This window comes from Gorilla gorilla, chromosome 6 (assembly GCF_029281585.2).
Source record: "Gorilla gorilla gorilla isolate KB3781 chromosome 6, NHGRI_mGorGor1-v2.1_pri, whole genome shotgun sequence".
Classification (NCBI taxonomy): domain Eukaryota; kingdom Metazoa; phylum Chordata; class Mammalia; order Primates; family Hominidae; genus Gorilla; species Gorilla gorilla.
In genome coordinates this window covers 112,481,201-112,499,277 of record NC_073230.2, presented here as the reverse complement: position 1 = coordinate 112,499,277, position 18,077 = coordinate 112,481,201, and the positions used below count along the sequence as shown (strand labels likewise).

At 40.0% G+C, this 18,077-nt stretch overlaps 1 protein-coding gene and 1 long non-coding RNA gene across 2 annotated transcripts in view; one reads left to right on the top strand and one right to left on the bottom strand.

The window, feature by feature from the left end:
* RELN (reelin) overlaps positions 1-18,077 on the top strand; it is a 520,733-nt gene that overhangs the window by 450,720 nt on the left and 51,936 nt on the right. The window contains exons 44-46 of the mRNA XM_031013029.2: positions 1,541-1,799; positions 2,669-2,918; positions 6,509-6,677. Of these exons, the coding sequence (XP_030868889.2) occupies positions 1,541-1,799; positions 2,669-2,918; positions 6,509-6,677 (678 nt within the window). The remainder of the gene's footprint in view (positions 1-1,540; positions 1,800-2,668; positions 2,919-6,508; positions 6,678-18,077) is intronic.
* LOC129534694 (uncharacterized) lies at positions 3,654-16,407 on the bottom strand. Its single transcript, XR_008681367.2, has 3 exons — positions 16,139-16,407; positions 14,088-14,200; positions 3,654-3,723 (listed from the first exon to the last, which is right to left on the bottom strand). It is a non-coding gene; the product is annotated as an uncharacterized lncRNA (long non-coding RNA).

Here is an 18,077-nt window from a genome sequence, read left to right as displayed (position 1 = left end):
TTTGTCTTTTGAGATATTTCAGAGTATCTTAAAATACATCTTAACATTTTTACCCCTTCTTTTTCCTAAATACTTCATTTATTGATCATAAATTTGATCACACTTCATAGAAAATACAGCTGTGTGAAATAATTACACAGTTATAAAAACAATATTTTATCATTATCCCACTTTAATGCATATAGTTTAATTTGATGTTCCTTATTTCAGATTTTTATTAGCAGCTGAGTTCTCTAATTTAGAAATTATTAGGTGTTCCCAAATAAGTAATTGTCTCATGGTTTATCTATCACTAAGTTAATATAAAGATTTCCTCAATACAAGTAGACAATATACTAAAAGTATTTCTCTGTAAATGATTGTTGTTTTTACAAATGTAAACGTCACTAGACCCAACCATGTATGTTTTCATTACTCCAATGTTAAAAGCTCCATTATTTAGCTCATCTCAGTAGCATGCTGTGTAGGATTTGCATATATTGACCTGAATATGCTCCATGTAAAATCCCAATTTTTTCAGGGTCATGAGATAAATGAATGGGGTGGGGAAGGAAACTCATGAGGAATGAATGGTTTTACATATGGTACTGATAATATTTTTATTATACATCTTAATATATGTCATATGTCCGGCATGCATACATTAGTGGGTATGTGTGTTGGGTTACACATGAAATTTATTCTGCATTACCAGCTAGCATCGTGGCCAGACCAGAAAGCAGCAGCTTGCCTGCCAAAGATAACATGTGAGCTAGTTTTCATTGGCACCCCAGCTGGTTGCTGCCACTCTGTCCACCTCCCTGCCAGCTGGGAACGCTGCCACTGGCCGGCTGCCACTATTCTCAGTGGCCAGTATCATCCATCCCCAGACCCAGCAACAGTCAGAGCCTGGCACAGCCACCACCACCACCACCCCACACTCATGCTCCCTGCCCCAGCACAAAAGAGAGAAAAGAGGCCCAGGCTTGACATACCTCTTCCAAAAGATGCCTGGCCTTTCACAAAGAGGTGCTACAACTGGTGAATTTAAATGTGCCTCCCAAAGCCAATAATATGAGGTCTGAAAAACGACTGGTGAAACCTTAGAAGAAATAATCTGCCAGTTATATGGCATAAACTACATTAATTACATTCTTCCCATTTCATACTTTCAGTTTCAAAGTTTAAGGAGTTACACTTCTCTTAAATAGATGACAACACACACTCCCACACTCAAACCGCCTTTAGATCCCTCCCATCTTTTTATGGAAGAGCCAAAGGGTGTGGGGAACACTCAGGTCCCTCAGGCTCTCCTCTGAGGAGAGTCGCTAGACACAAATATGGGTGCAGAATTGCCTTTTTTCAGACTTCACATTTAATTAACTCCCTTTCTGATTAAAAAGGGAAATCAGACTTTGAAGTGATTGCTTTGGACACTCATTAAATCGCCATATTTATTGAGGCCTTTCGTTCCCCTGCATTACCCCATGTGCTTGTCTCTTGTTAAGCATGTGTATTTCTTTTGGAAGTGAAAGTCTTCAGTAACGTTTACAAATGTCAGATTTGTGCAGTTCTTCATGAGACTGGGATGTGGTAAAGGCGTTCCTGACCCCAGGAGCCAACCCGTGCTCCTACAGTATTCTCTCAACGGTGGCCTCTCGTGGAGTCTTCTTCAGGAGTTCCTTTTCAGCAATTCCAGCAATGTGGGCAGGTACATTGCCCTGGAGATACCCTTGAAAGCCCGTTCTGGTTCTACTCGCCTTCGCTGGTGGCAACCGTCTGAGAATGGGCACTTCTACAGCCCCTGGGTTATCGATCAGGTCAGTCCCTTCAGGATTAACTATTTTAATTGTCATCACTTGAGCTGAATGTGGCCTTAGAAGGCATTTAGTTCAACCTGCTTGCTCAGTAGATGAAACCCAGAACTGACAGTTGAGTGACTTGCCCAAGGGCACGCAGCTAGATTAGATATGGCATTTAGCTTCCTTTCATTCTCTATTCCTTCAGTTGCCTAAGCTTATAAAAATAAACAACATAACAGAAGGACTAGGTCCTGCTCATAGAGGATTCTGCCATATGGATAAAGGGACTTTATCAAGCGTGATACAAGGTTATAATTCTCTGAAAAGGAAAATGTGCAAATTAGCATTGGTGCCACATGCAGTAGTTCCCAAATCCTCTTTCTAGCCTTTGAAGAAAAAAATAAATCAATCTCCCCCACATCCTTATAGACTGCTCCAAAGGATCTTTATACATAATAAAATGTATATCAAATAGAACTCAAAGAACCTGTTAACAAACCATAGAGTTCATGCAAAGAATTGGAACTGAAATGCCTTAGGGTACAACTGTCCTTAAATAGAAATTTTACATGGAAAATAATCACACATAAGCCAAATTTTGCTTCCCAGCTTGGGTACATGTCGTTTCCAAAGGCACAGTTTGGCCAATGTAGGCTGTGAATGGTTTTGTCAATCCTTTGATTTGTTTTGTGTAGTTTCTTGCCAGATGGGCAAGCAGACATAAACAAGAGCATTCTGAAAGGCCCCTCACATTCTGCTGGCCATCCAGTGCCAGTTCTGAGCAGGCTGACAGATCAAAACAAACAAACAAACAAAAGAAAAAGGCAGAACTTTCCATTTCTTAAAACTAAATGGAAAATTTGGGATTTTTTAAAAATACATTTCAGATTCTTATTGGAGGAAATATTTCTGGTAATACGGTCTTGGAAGATGATTTCACAACCCTTGATAGTAGGAAATGGCTGCTTCACCCAGGAGGCACCAAGATGCCCGTGTGTGGCTCTACTGGTGATGCCCTGGTCTTCATTGAAAAGGCCAGCACCCGTTACGTGGTCAGCACAGACGTTGCCGTGAATGAGGATTCCTTCCTACAGATAGACTTCGCTGCCTCCTGCTCAGTCACAGACTCTTGTTATGGTGAGTATGCCGTCTCCAGATAGAGGGACAGGCATGTGTGCATGAGCTTCTGTGGCTGCCTCTGTCATAGGACTACTCTGCCTCTCTGATAGGTCTGTAAGTAAAACACAAGTGCACTTTGAGTCAAACCACACTGTATTCTTGAAAATACTGCATGTATTAATAAACTGAGTTTTAAAAGTTGATTTTTGAAAGCAAAAGAATGTGAGCTTATTTTTTAAGCATATGTACATGAAGACTTATTTTATAAAGTAAATAACCTAAACAGTAATAATTTGTAAATCCAGGTTTTATAGTATTAGACTCGCAGAATAAAGGATACACTTGCAGTATTTTTCCAGTAAGGACTCTCATCACATAGAGAATGCCAGGAATAAGCAATATGATTTATTCATATATACATGGCTTATTAATATATATATTCACAGATTTAAATTCTTGGGGCATTAGATTAAACCAGTTATTGTCTCCTCTCTATATCCCCCCAAATGACGACATTTTGTTGTTCCCATTTTGCCTATATTTTTTGCCACCGTGGATCATAGCACATTCCAGGCCACCCTCATTGTGACCAATTTGCAGCCCCTAGAATGAGTATGTGCATGTGTACACTCACACATACCATGCACTCACAGACCCATCGTAGGAGAGATAAAAGCTGGCATCATTGCACACTTGGACTCTCTACCTGAACTTACAGACCTGTCAGGATTCTGGGTCTCCTGGTCTTTCACATCCCCATATAACTCTTCTTCCAACAGACAAAAACTAGAATGTTCACAAGGTCCCCGTTCAGTTTTAGATTCTGGGTAGAGGGGAGGCAGAAATTTGAGGAATTTGGTTATTTTCAACATCCTACAGAATTCACAATTTTTAATATTCTCATTAGTCTGAACGTAATAGACATACTTTAGGAGGAATGCCAGAGATACTCTTTCTATCTCAGACACAGTCAGTCAAGATTAGATTAGTCAGTGGGGATGGAACTTGGAAAAGAGAAGACAGAAAAGTAGAAGGTGCACACCCTGTCTTCAGTAGATACAGACTACCTGATGGGATACCTCAAAGAAAGTCCAGTAAATCAAGTGTTCCACGGAGTAGTGCTGATACAAAATGTAATGAGAACTCAAAGGAGCAAGAGATGACCAATGGTTGGCCAATCTAAGAAGTTAGGGAACATTTCACAAAGAAGCTAAGTCTTAAGTGGACCTTGATGGTTGAAGTAGATTTTAAGGGTGGATGGAAAAGAAAGGGCCCCCAAACTAGGCTGTAAGCAGAAGCAAAGAAGCTGACGTGGGGTTCTCCTAAAACTGAAAGCAGACCAGCCTCAACAGGTCTTGGTCTGCATCTAGTGGAGAAGAGTACAGTGTGGTGATTTTGAAAACAGTCTAGACTCTTACTCCCTTCTTCACATAGAAAGTAGAGGAGAGCCCAAAGAAGTAAGTTATCACATGGTCAACCTGCAGCACAGCACCAGGACTAAAATTTTGCCCTCGTAAGCCCAGTCACTTGTACTTTCTATACAGGCTGGTGCAGCCTCCTGAGAAAGGTTAAAATGAATGATAATATGAAAGAGGAAAGTGGCTGAGTGGAGTTGGCAACAAATTAAGAAGGGCCTTAAGAAGCAGGCGTGGGGATTTGTGCTTGGTAAGGTCATGAACAAGAGAGTACAAGTGCAGAGGGGTGACATGATGTGTTTCACGAAGATTAGCTCCAGAGCCAGTGAAGGTGGGTACAGAAGAATTCCAGTAAAGAAACCACAGTGGTCACCTCTGTAGGAAGCAATGTAGAGTTGCACTATGTGGCATGAAGAGACATGGAATAGATAAAATTGATATGAGATAATGCAAAAAAAATCAGCAGATCTCAGGACTGAGTTGAACATAGAGGGTAAAGGAGACAGAAAAGTAAAATTTCTAAAATAACTTCTAAATTGTGTTTTTTCTTAACAACTTCTGATACCAAAGGCTAAAATAACTTCTAAATTTTGGACCCAGAAAACCAGTGTAAAAGTATTGCTATTGATAAAATGTGTAGTTAAGAGGAGATGTTTGTTAACGAGGGAAAGTGGTGAGTTTTTCTTAATTCAAGTGAAAGGACTTCTAAGTGAAGATATCCTTTAGTGAAGATGACATACAGTATAGAAAGCTGGAACTGTGTCTATACTGCTCATCACAGCGCACCCAGCACCCAGCACGTGCCAGGCTCAGTAGACACAACTCTATTTTGAGATGTAAAACCAGGAAATTTGGGGCACAGAGGTGATCACTGAATCAAGAGTGTACTTGTAGAATAGATGGCCAGAAACAGGGTCTGGAAGAATGCCCATAGCTCGGCAAACTTGCAAAGGAGTCAGAATAAAAGACAGGAGACTCAGAATGATGTCCCTCAAAATAAAAGAACATTTCAAGAGTCAGGGAGTAATCAATAATGTCCAATGCTGTTAGGAGGCAAGCACAATGAAGACTGAGACCAGGCCATTGTGTTTACCTAGAAACCTTAGGGCAGTGTGTGGTCTTACACTGGCTGCACGGGAGAATCACCTGGGAAGCTTTAAAGCTCCTGACGCCTTGGCCATGCCCCAAAAGGGTTCAATCAGAATCTCTGGTAGGGAGACTCAGGAATCAGTCATTTCTAAAGGTATCCAGGTGATTTCAGCGTGCAGCCAAGACTGAGAACCACAGCCTTAGAGAAAGCAATTTCGGAAGGGAGGTAGGGACATAGGCAGCTTATAAAGTGAATAGGGAGAGAGAAATAAAAGACAGGGGGTATGGGTTGAATGTTCCAGAAGAAGAAAAGGAAAGAAATAAATATCTTTCTTTAGACCCACAAGCTGATGGCATGCATTGGCACATATTCCGTGGCCTTCAACTCCCTCCTTAAACCCCTTGGATTTCCATATTTTATATATATTCTATAACACAGCAGAGCAAGATATATAAGCAAAAGAGAGTTTACAGTTTCTAAGAAGTTTCACCCATACCAGGGTCAAAATTGACATTAGTTGGTCAGGATTCCTATAAAATGGTCAAAATTGGAGAAGTCTGCTCAATTTATCAACAGTTTGAACACTAATTATTAAAATATATAATATGTTCCTTATTCGTATGTTAACCATTAAATAAACAAACTATATTAATTTTTAAGTATTATACTATATTAAATGATATACCATTTAAATGATGTTTGTGATATATATTCTATCACTATAATATTAAATTACAAGTGTATCTTATCAATTATATGCAGTTACTCAAATAATGTAACTGTATGTGAAGCAATACTTTTGTCATGATGATTGTTCCAAAAGCTTCTCATTGTAAGATGTGATTCACAAACATTTACTTTATGTTTCACTTGATCATATCCCCTTAAAAGTTATTTCAACATGGAAATTTAAAAATAATAGCTAGTAATATACAGAGAGAAAAATTAAACTAGGAAGCATTTCAAAGCAGGAAATATAAGTATAGGGAAAAAATCAAACTGACATTTGAATGAAACTAAAACATACACAAATGTGATAAACAATTATGGTTCCTAGGTCTGCAGATATATGTTTATATCCAAAATAATGTTTCCTGTTTCAGCGATTGAATTGGAATACTCAGTAGATCTTGGATTGTCGTGGCACCCATTGGTAAGGGACTGTCTGCCTACCAATGTGGAATGCAGTCGCTATCATCTGCAGCGGATCCTGGTGTCAGACACTTTCAACAAGTGGACCAGAATCACTCTGCCTCTCCCTCCTTATACCAGGTAAGAATGCTTCTACATGTTCACCACATGCTTCTACGTATAGTGAGCCCAAATGTGATAAAATTTGGCATGTCAAGTTTAATGAGTTATGTGAGGGTTTTGTTAATTGCTAATGGTATTGCCATGTATGAATTATTAAGGCTATCTTAATGAGTAAAATAGAAACCAGTTTTTATCGTGGCATTATTCCATGTTTTCCCAAAAGCCAGGCCTTTACTGACTTTTAACTCTAATATTTTTAAAGAATGAACTACAAAAGAAAACAGTGGCTGCATCACTTGGCTTCTCCAACTTAATTCAGAGATGCCCAGACAAGTCATTTAAAATAGGCCCATTGGATACAGAATAGACTGAAACAGAGTCTGTTTTCTGCTAGTGAGACTGCTGTAAATATAGGAGTGAGTGATGTCCTATAAATGAATGTAGCAAATAAATGTACCTTTAAATTATGTCTGCTTTTAAAATTTTATTATGGACATTATCTTGAGAATTATCACCTGAAGCATTCTTTTATGTGAAAAACCTTTCATTCTTGTCTCTATGGAAAGGGATCAGGGCTTAATAAAATTGCCTGGTACAGAAGGATCACTTGAGGCCAGGAGTTCAAGACCAGCCTGGGAAACAACAGCCCCATCTCTACAAAAAAAATTAAAAAATTAGCCAGGCATGGTGGTGCCTACCTGCAGTCCCAGCCACTCAGGAGGCTGTGGCAGGAGGATCACTAGAGCCCAGGAGTTTGAGAATGCAGTGAGCTATGATCATGCCACTGCACTCCACCTTGGGTGTCAGAGCCAGACCCTGTCTCAAAAAAAAAATTAAAAATTAAAGTAAATAAAAATAAAATTGCCTAGTAAATTCTGATAAAGAAGTTAAATCTAAATTATCTGTGCATTTCCACTCCTGTTTGAGTAAAGCAGAGAATTAGCTTTGCCTAGTGGAATAGTGTTACATGACACTCTCTCTTTCACCATCTAAACTAGGTGCTAATTATAGGAAAGCTTTAACATCTTGATAGAAACTCCTATTTCCTCCAAGAAAATGGTTTTCAGTTGCTGCATTAAGAAAGAAGCAAAGCAACCAATCCAGTGTGTGGAACAGGAGTTATAGTTTGGGCTTATTATTGTTTTGTCATCTTCCAACAAATGAAGAATGAATAAATTTTCCTAGCAAATGACCATAAAATTCAACCATTCATCTAGGGCATAACTTTTCTTAGGATTATCATAAATGGGATGGTTTCAGTTAGTAACAGCCTAGGGCTGCTTTACAATTGCTGGCTCAGAGGTACGAGACTATATTAACTGTCAGCAGAGTTGCCAAGTTTAAATGAGATACGTGAGATTTTGTTGCTCATTAAAGGTGTTGCCATGCATGAATTATTAAAGCGATCTTAATAAGTAAAATAGAAAAAAAACTCCATTAAGGCAACAGTCTTTTAAGTCTTTATGAATTCTATGAATTATTACCCAGCTACTCAGTCACATTTTGCAAATAGGCGACATTCTAAGATTTACTCCAGCTAGTCATTATGCCCTTGAGTCTTTTACTCAAGAAAAGTAATTATTTCTCATCTTTTAATCTATCTTTTAATTGTCTCTTGTACATACCCACAAGAATTTTGACCCTTTCAAATGTTATTTGAAAAATCTGATGAGCATCCATTTCCCCCTGTTCTGTACTGAAAATAAGCAGTTTATTATATTACCCTCAAGGCTCATGTACAATTGTCTTAAAGGTGACACTGCCTTGTAACAAGGCCCTTTGGGTAATTCAAAAAGAAATGTGCATGGAGGGAGCCCAAGCCAGACTCACTTCTCTGTCATATGCCAAAGATCATTAGAACAATATGCCAGTCTCAGAGTTACTTGTTTCAAACATGAGTAAACATATCTATACTACATCTACTTTTACATTCAGTTACTTGGTAAATATGGTGTTTCCTTGTTTTAAATTAAAATCACTGTCTCTGTTATCCGGAAACGTATTGAAATGTCAATGTTTATGTGGTCCAGCAGGCCAGAATTGAGGATTTCAGTTTGTAGCTCTTCGCTATAAAGAAACGTGATGCTGACAACTTAAAGACATGTGCTCAGTAAGGGTTAGGAATGACTGTGACCATGTCACAACTGCAGCCTTGTCTACTCAACACATGACCATAAGGCTAGGATCCCAGTATTGTTGGCACAGTACTAGTGAGTGTCAGCTGAGGTTGGCTGGTCACAAATTGACGTCAAACCATTCACCAAACTAAAATGGTCACTAGTCATCAGTAGCAATTATTCATTCAGTCACTCATTAAACAAATATTTTTAACTGTTTAATTATGTGCTAGGCCTATGAGGGAGCTGAACTGATCCCTGACTCAAGGATCTTTTAATTTGGTAGGAGAGGAGTATTGGCCAGAAATCACCAATAATCACAGGAGTAAATATAAAATTCAACTGTGATAAGTGATGGAGAACAGGTACATGATGCTCTAAGTTTCTGTATCATAGGGTGATGTGACCTGGTCAAGAAGGCCAAGGAATGCTTTCTTGAAAAAAGGATAATTGAGGTAAGATATGAAGGTTGAATACAAGTTAACCAGGTAAAGTGTAAGGGTAGGAGTGTTCCAAGCAAGGATAGCAGCCAATTGTAGGAGGGGGCAGGTGTATTTGAGATGCTGAATATATGATTCAGATAGAGAGAGGAGCAAGGTGAGGTATGAGGTGGTGTCAGACCATGAAGAGCATTGTAGGTTGTATTAAAGATTTGGAGGTTCATTATAGGAACACTTAAAAGCCTGTTAAAGTGTTTGGCAATAGGGAGACATGAACAGATTTGCATTCAGAAAAGCTTCTTCTTTTTTTTTCATTTCCAGCTTTTAAGTTCAGGGTTCCATGTGCAGGATGTGTAGGTTTGTTACATAGGTAAACATGTGCCGTGGTGGTTTGCTGCACAGGTCATCCAATCACTTAGGTACTAAGCCCAGCATCCATTAGCTGTTCTTCCTGATGCTTTCCCTCCTCCCACTCCCCACTTTCCAACAAGCCCCAGTGTGTGTTGTTCCCCCCTTGTGTGTCCATGTGTTCTCATTGTTCAGCTCCCACTTATAAGTGAGAACATGTGGTATTTGGTTTTCTGTTCCTGCATTAGTTTGCTGAGGATAATGCCTTCCAGCTCCATCCACATCCCTGCAAAGGACATGATCTCATTCCTTTTTATGGCTGCATAGTATTCCATGGTGTATATGTACCACATTTTCTTTATCCAGTCTATCATTGATGGGCTATTAGGTTGATTCCATGTCTTTGTTATTGTGAATACTGCTGCAATGAACATATGTGTGTATCAATAATAGAATGATTTATGTTCCTTTGGGTATATACCCAGTAATGGGATTGCTGGGTTGAATGCTGTTTCTGCCTCTAGGTCTTTGAGGAAACGCCACACTGTCTTCTACAATGGTTGAACTAATTTACACTCCCACCAACAGGGTAAATGCATTCCTTTTTCTCCACAACTTCACCAGCATCTGTTGGGTTTTTGTTTTTTTTTGGTTTTTTTACTTTTGTAATAGCCACAGAAAAGCCCATTCTAACCAGAAAACAAATAGGAGAGGATAAGAGTAGATGTAAAGAGGCTCTTGAAGAAATAAGAAATGCCGATGGTACAGGCAGTAGACATGAGAAGTGAAGAAAGTCAAGAGACATGGGAGGCAATGAAACTGATCAAGCTGGGTCATGAAATTGACGTGGGAGCTTGAGGGAAAGAGCAGGGCTGAAGATGACTGCCTGGTCTTTGAGTTGCAAAACTGAACGGATGCTGGTGCTCCCATCACACTCTGCTCCAGACATTGCTATGTTAAAACATAAATAATTGGAGTAGATAGATTCATAGTTTCTATTCCTTGCCATACACATTAGTTAAGTTAGATCTTCCTGAAAGAAGATGATTTATAAATAAATGAACAAAAAGCATTGTAGTAGAGTGGAGGGCTCTGCCTTTTCACGCCTATGAGCTTTTAAGCAAGTTATTTTGTGTTTCTAAACTTCAGTCTCTTCATCTGAAAAATGGAGATCCTTTTCACCATATGAAAATCTCATAAATGTGCATGGAAGTGTTGAGAACATTGTCAAGATTTATTAAAAATGAAAATTATTTCTACTTTTATGAGTTAACCACATAATCACACTTGTTAACCATAACACAGGTTTATTATCAGACTTCAACCTCAGACTAAGAAGTTTTCCTAAGTCACAGCTTAATCTTAAATGAGAGTGAGTCCATGATAATGGCTAGGGCACTGTCTTAAATTCTTGCACTGGAGGAGGTTACAATCTATTTAAGGAAAATTAGACATATACCCAAGAAACAACTGAAAAATAATACCTGCTCTATATAATTTAGTGCTTCACTGAGGAATGGGCTAGAAATGCTGCAGTATCAAGAAATGGGAGATGATATTGAAAGCCAGAATTCTAGTGTTTCATGGAAGAGATGGGCCCTGGCCTTGAAGGATGGCTAGGAATTAGGTGGGTAAATGAAAGAACACTAAATCAGGGGAACAATGTGGACAGTGCAAGGACACATAGGTATGGGCCTAGTGGAAGCACATGAGTTGCCGATTCAAGCAGAGGGCTCATATCTGGAAGCTATGACGAGATGCTGATTCACAGAGTTGGGTTAACTTACAGCAAGCATTGAAGCAAGGCAAAGGAGTTTAGATTTGTAGGCAAAATGAACTGTGGTGGGTTTTGAGCTGAGAATATTCTTCCAAGAAAAAAATCAGGACAACAGACAGATTCACATAAGAGGAGGGGGCAAAGGTGTTGTGACAATAACTTCTAAGTGAAATAACAAGTCTGGGCTACAGCTGAGGGAATGAGGCAGATATGACAGAGCATTTCAAAGAAAGAATTGATTAAAACCCAGTCACTAATTTCTCCTTCTCCATTACACACATCAAGAGATGACTCCAGAGTTTGAAGCCTAGTAAAATAGTGAGAAGATGTGGGGAGCAAGCTAAAGGTGATTCCAGGAGGGACAATATGGCAAATTTAGTCAAATGATGCAGGATTACATGTGATGGCTGGAGGTACAAATGGAAATGTCCATTTGACAGAGACATGAAGATCTGAGCCCAAGAGAAGATAATGAACTTCAGAGGCATGAACATAGAGTAATAGGCAATGCTGTAAAACTGCACCTGCCTCCATAAGAGAGTGTTTAAAAAGAGAGGGAGAGAGAGGACTCCTAAATTTAATAGCAGAAGGAGCAGAAATGGCCAGCAAGGGGACTGAGAGGATTCAGGCAGAGAGAAGATTCAGAATAACATGGTATCCAGAAGCCAGGTGAGAGGAGATTAACAAGCAGGAAGAGATGGCCTTCAATGACATAAACTATAGAGAGTAATGAATTTAAAAGTTTCACAAAAAACTTTACTGGATTTTTCAATTTGAGAGAATGAGTGACCGTTGAACGAACAGTTTCAGTAAGATACTGGAAATAAATACAGTTTGTCTGGCACCAGAGCCCACGGGCTTAACCACTGTATTAGTACTGCCTCTTTATTGCTTGCCTAAGAGAGATGGTCCGAGGAGAAATAGGAAGGCAGGAATGTCAGGAGTTATTGAGAGAGACTGAAAAGGAAGAGAGGAAGATGCCAACATCAGTTTCATAGCCCCTACTCTGAATCTGCCTCCTCCTCCTTACTAACCCCAGACCTAAAAGTAAGAGGTGGCTCAAATAGCATGGGTTCTTGAATATCACCTTAGAACCAGGGTGAGTCAGTGGAAGGGCAGGTAACCCAAATCCACCGAGAAAGGGAGGAGGGCAGTGGCCACTGAAAGGCTCAAGTGTGACTTGGCTATTTTAAGTCACAGTTTGAAGATTATCTATTCCCTTCTACTAGCCCTAATGACCTAACTGATACCACCTTCTTTAAAAATTAACTACACTTTGGAAGCCCAGGTGGTTTTAGCCATACCGTGGAAGCTACTTAATGTCTGCAGGAAGTTCTAAGGAAAGGTGCTGTGCACAAAAATGGCAACATTGTGAAAGGAATGAGGGAAAGAGATGGGGATGGGAGGCTATAACACTTTCAGGTAAACAAATTTAGAGAGGACTTTTTTTTTTTTGAGATGGAGTCTCACTCTGTTGTCAGGCTGGAGTGCAGTGGTGCGATCTCGGCTCACTGCAACCTCCGCCTCCCAGGTTCAAGCAATTCTCCTGCCTCAGCCTCCCCAGTAGCTGGGACTACAGGTGCACACTATGATGCCCAGCTAATTTGTGTATTTTTAGTAGAGACGGTGTTTCACCATGTTGGCCAGGATGGTCTTGATCTCTGGACCTCGTGATCCACCCGCCTTGGCCTCCCAAAGTGCTGGGATTACAGGCGTGAGCCACCATGCCCGGCCATATTTTTTACTTTAAAAAAGCTTATTGGCTGGGTGCAGTGGCTCATGTCTGTAATCTCAACACTTTGGGAGGTCGAGGCAGGCGGATCACCTCAAGTCATGAGTTCAAGACCAGCCTGGCCAACATGGGGAAACCCCGTCTCTACTAAAAATACAAAAATTAGCCGGGCGCGGTGGTGCATGCCTGTAATCCCAGTTACTTGGGAGGCTGAGGCATAAGAATCGCTTGAACCTGGGAGGCAGAGATTGCAGTGAGCTGAGATCATGCCATTGCACTCCAGCCTGCATGACAGAGCAAGATGAGACCCTGTCTCAAAAAAATAAAATAAAGTGTACAATTCAATGTTTTTTAGTCATTACTAAATTAAAAAAAAAACCCACAGGGTTGTTGAAACCATCACCACAGTGTAATTTTAGAATATTTTGTTCCCCCTAAAAGAAATCCTGTACTTATTAGCAGTCACTCCCCACCCCTCACCCTAGCCCTAGGTAACCACTAAGCTATGTTCTGTATTTGCCTGTTCTGGACAGTTCATAGAAATGGAATTATACAATGTGTGTTTTTTTTACAATTGGCTTCCTTCACTTAGCATCAAAGTGTAGTGTGATATATTGTGGAATGTATCAGCTCCTCATTCCACCTTACAGCTGATTAATATTCCATTTTATGGATATACCACATTTTATTTATCTGTTCATCGTTTGATAGGTTCTTGGGTTCCTTCCACCTTTTATGCTGCGGTGGACATTCTTGTGCAAGTTTTATGTGGATGTATGTTTTCACTTTTCTTGGCTATATACCTAGGACTGGAATTCCTGGTAATTATGTTCAACATTTTGAGAAACTGACAACCTTTTATCCACAACAGCTGTACTCTTTTACATTCCCACCAGCAATGTAGAGGATTCTAATTTCCCCATATCCTTACCAGCACTTGTTATTGTCTTTTTGACTGTTGCCATCCTCATGGGTGTGAGGTTGTATCTCATGGTGGTTCTCATTGACACTTACCTAAAGGCTGATGATGTTGGGCTTCTTATCCTGTGCTTATTGGCCATTTATATATCTTCTTTGGAATATTCTCCAACTTTGTCAAAGAAGGTAGGCTAATACAAAGAAATAGGCTAGTGGAGGAAATTTTATGCAGAACATAAAGGAAGGGTCTTGGCTTGCAAGGCAAACAGACACACATTTTGAAATGGGCTGACATCACAGAGTCTGTTGCTCAAACACAGAGGGCCAGGGGCTTCAGCTCTGAAGCTGATACAGAAGTCAAGACACACATAGCTGCAACACATACAGCCTCCCACAGCTTAACAACTGTTCATATTTACAGGTAATGATAAGGGTAGGAAGATTTTGTGGAGGTTGTAGTGGAGTTTTGAAAGGTTTGCTTAATGAGAATACAAAGTAATCATGAACCAAGAGATCCTTGCCTTGTCTTAGTTTTGTTAGTGAATCAGTGTGAGACTTAGGTCACTGGGCATCATCGTCGTCTTTGGTAGAATGGCATTGTTAGGCTAGATTTTCTAGGCTTAAATATTTTATGTATCTCTTTCGAAGTAAAAGATATTTCAGGGAAGGATGAAGAGGTTTAAAACATTATGTTCCTTTCAAAGGGCTTTTTCTCATGATGATGACAGTGAGGACTTCATAGGTAGATAGAGTCATTCTGAAGAAAAGAGCAAAAATGAAGACTCTGTAATGTGTAGTGAAATCTGTTAAAAGGTGTGGAGGTAGTGTAGGGAGAGATACCTGGGAGACCAGTGAGGGGAACCATACTATTAACAGTAATATTTTAACTACTTAGCAATGGATATCTATTAAACAAAACTGATGTAACACTTACTACATACTGTAGATGGGAAAGAAATGGTATAACTCCACAAAAGAACCAAGAGGAGAGAGTTCAAGGATATGGAAAAATGAGAGATCTTCTCTGGGACCACTTTTCCCCCAACTCCAGGAAGTAGCAGCTGATGGTGGCCATCGTTATAAAGATAAATGATAACACCTGCCGAGGAACTCCACCAAGACACTCGTAGTTCTTGGTAAACAAGAACTAATTAATTTTCACAACACCCTTGTGAGGCAGAAAGTAGCATCTTCCTGGTTTACTGACAGGGAAGCATCAGCACATAAACATAAGTGATGTGGCCCCTTCACACAGTGGAGCTGTGACAGGGCTGGGAATAAGAAGTCCTGGCAATTCAACTTCCGAACTCTCATTTTTAACTTATATTCCAGTTCTTAGTGAAAATGTTTCGTCTTCTTACAAATTAATATTGGATAGTATGTGTGTCCTTGTTTGATGGGTACATAATTACTAGGTGTAGTTATTCCTAAGAATATGAAATCATCACATCTAAGAAGGGGCCTTAAAAATCATCTCATTTAACTCCCTTATTATACATGTTTAGTTACTCACCGTGGACATAGAACCTACTAGTGCCAGAGTACAAATGAAAGCTCTCACTTATCTTTGCTCCTGAGGGGCCAACTCCCATGTTAGTACATTTTTCATGTAGTTTCTTACTGTTTCCTCTTCTTTGAAATGCCAGAGAGTTGCACAAATTGAAGATGTCAGCATTGGAAGTCCCCATAAATGCTGTCAACTCCAACAATGCATCTGGCTCTTAAATCTTCCATACAGTTTCTCTAAGTGGTTGCCCACATTGTGATTAAACACAGCCAATGCTCAGAAAGCAACCACCTGCTAGGCAACCCATGCCACCTCTCGGCTGCCAGGAAGCTGTCTGCCCCCTTCAACAGCCATCAGATTACCACCCCTCCACAGCTGACACCAGGCCCTGCCCATCTACCCTACAGGACATCTCTTGTAGGGTGTTTTGATCTTCCTGGGCATCTTTATTGCTACCAACTTAATAGTCTTTCAGCAAATGTTTATGAAGCTCCATCTGTAGGTGCCAGCAACAATAAAATGATAAATAAGGAAAATAACAGGAAATTACATATGAATAGGCACTTTTAATACAAGGTGCTGAGGGCTTTGGTGAAGTATGTGTAAGATATTAGCGGAACAAAGAAAGTTTATTACTTACCTACTATCTATAAGCACTGAGGATACAAACCAATATTCCCTAAGGGATACAGAGATATTCTCTGCCCTTCAGAAGCTTATAGTCTAAAAAAAAAAAAAAAACAGAATGAATATATAAATGTTGACTCCGAGTAATTATGTGCTATGGAAATATGGTATTCCACTATGTTAATTATAAGTTGTTGCTGCAGATAGACATAGCTATAAATAAATTTAGATAAATTTAGTCATTAAAAATAATTTATCAGCAAAACCGCTGAGTTACACAGCTTACAGGGGTGAGTGCGTTTCCACATTGCTTACTGTGAGAATGGAAGCCCCTGGATACCAACTTCCTGGATGTTTAGAACACCCACTAAGCTCTAGGTGCTGTCCATGAAGTCTACGATGTTGAACAAAAAGGAATCAACCCTGCTCTCCTCCTTATAACTTACCATTCAAGGAAGAGACAGACATGTATCAAATATGTATGCAAATAAATGTATAACTATAACTGTGACAAATACTATAAGAGGAAAACAATAGTTTGCTATGAGACAGAATAGCATGGAAGAAACATCATCTTAAAAGGGATCAGGAAGAAAAATTCTCTGTGAGGACCTGACATTTCCTCTGAGACCTGAAGGACACACAGAGGTTAACCAGGCAGAAAGAGAGAGAGGAAGGGAGGGAGAGGAAGAGAGAGAGAGAGAGACAGAGACAGAGAAAGAGAAAGAGAATATGTAGGCAGAAAGGTGGGAATGAGTTTGGTGTGCTTTGGCGCCTGAGGGGAGAAACAGTGCTCCAGAGGCGAGTGACCATGATGAGGGAGGGAAGCAGAGGCCCAGGTTCAGGCGGATCTCAGGCAGGACCTTGTGGGCCAAGGAGAGGACTAGGGGTTTCGGTAAAATGCAGTAGAAAGTGACAGGAGTTTATTAGGCAGAGATCACTCTGCTGGGGGAACATGCCAAAGCTGGGGAGCAAGCAAAATTATGGAGAAACCAGTTTGTACATAGACGCTCAACAGACATGTATTGGACTGACCTCTTCATTTCAGGTGAAGATTTTAGTTCTAGTCTGTTTCTTCTCCATTTTCTAAACTTTATAGAAATATTTTCATTTGGAAAATGCAAACTCCTTCCTGTTGTTTGGTCTTTTGTCCTGCCTTAAACAGATATTCCTGAGTCAAATGATTAACAGTCTCTTAATAACAGAACATATATGGATCAATAAACACAAATGGTTTCCTCTAAAAGTCTTTTCATGTTCAATGCACTTGAGCCTCAGGCATTGCTTGGATTTTACTGCCATCTAGTGCCTCTGAAAACACGTGTGTTGTATTTTTGAACAAGACACTGTCCAGAACTCTGTGAATGAGCAAATATATTTCTGCTTCTGGAATGGGAGAACCTCTGTTTTAGCTTTACTTATATCGCTTTTATATCAATGTAAAATAAGTCTGGTCTCATTTATTATGCTCTCTCTTTTTTTTCTCTGTACAATTTTCTCTGTCCAATTAGGGAGCAAGTGGGAAGCTGAAATCCAGCCCATGTTCTGTTCCCAAGCCAAATGCAGAGGGGTTGCGGCTGCTCGGAGATAGTCATCTTTTCTGATTTTGCACTTACAAGTTAGCAGCAGCTCTGGTGTCATTCCATGGTACTTCCCACACGAAATCCAAGGCTCACAGCTCCCCTGAGGCTTCCAGTTTTAGGATTCGTTTTTGTTTCTGTCTGCTTTTTTACAAGGCTCAGGAAGATCACTGGGCCAAATTGTATGATCAAACTATCACAGTTTGGTTGGTTTGGTTTGACTATAAACAATGTTTTCTATAGAATATTGTAATAATGGCAAGCCAGGCACAGTGGCTCATGCCTGTAATCCCCGCACTTTGGGAGGCTGAGGTGGGAGGATCACTTTAGGTCAGGAGTTGAAGACCGGCCTGGCCAACATGGTGAAACTCT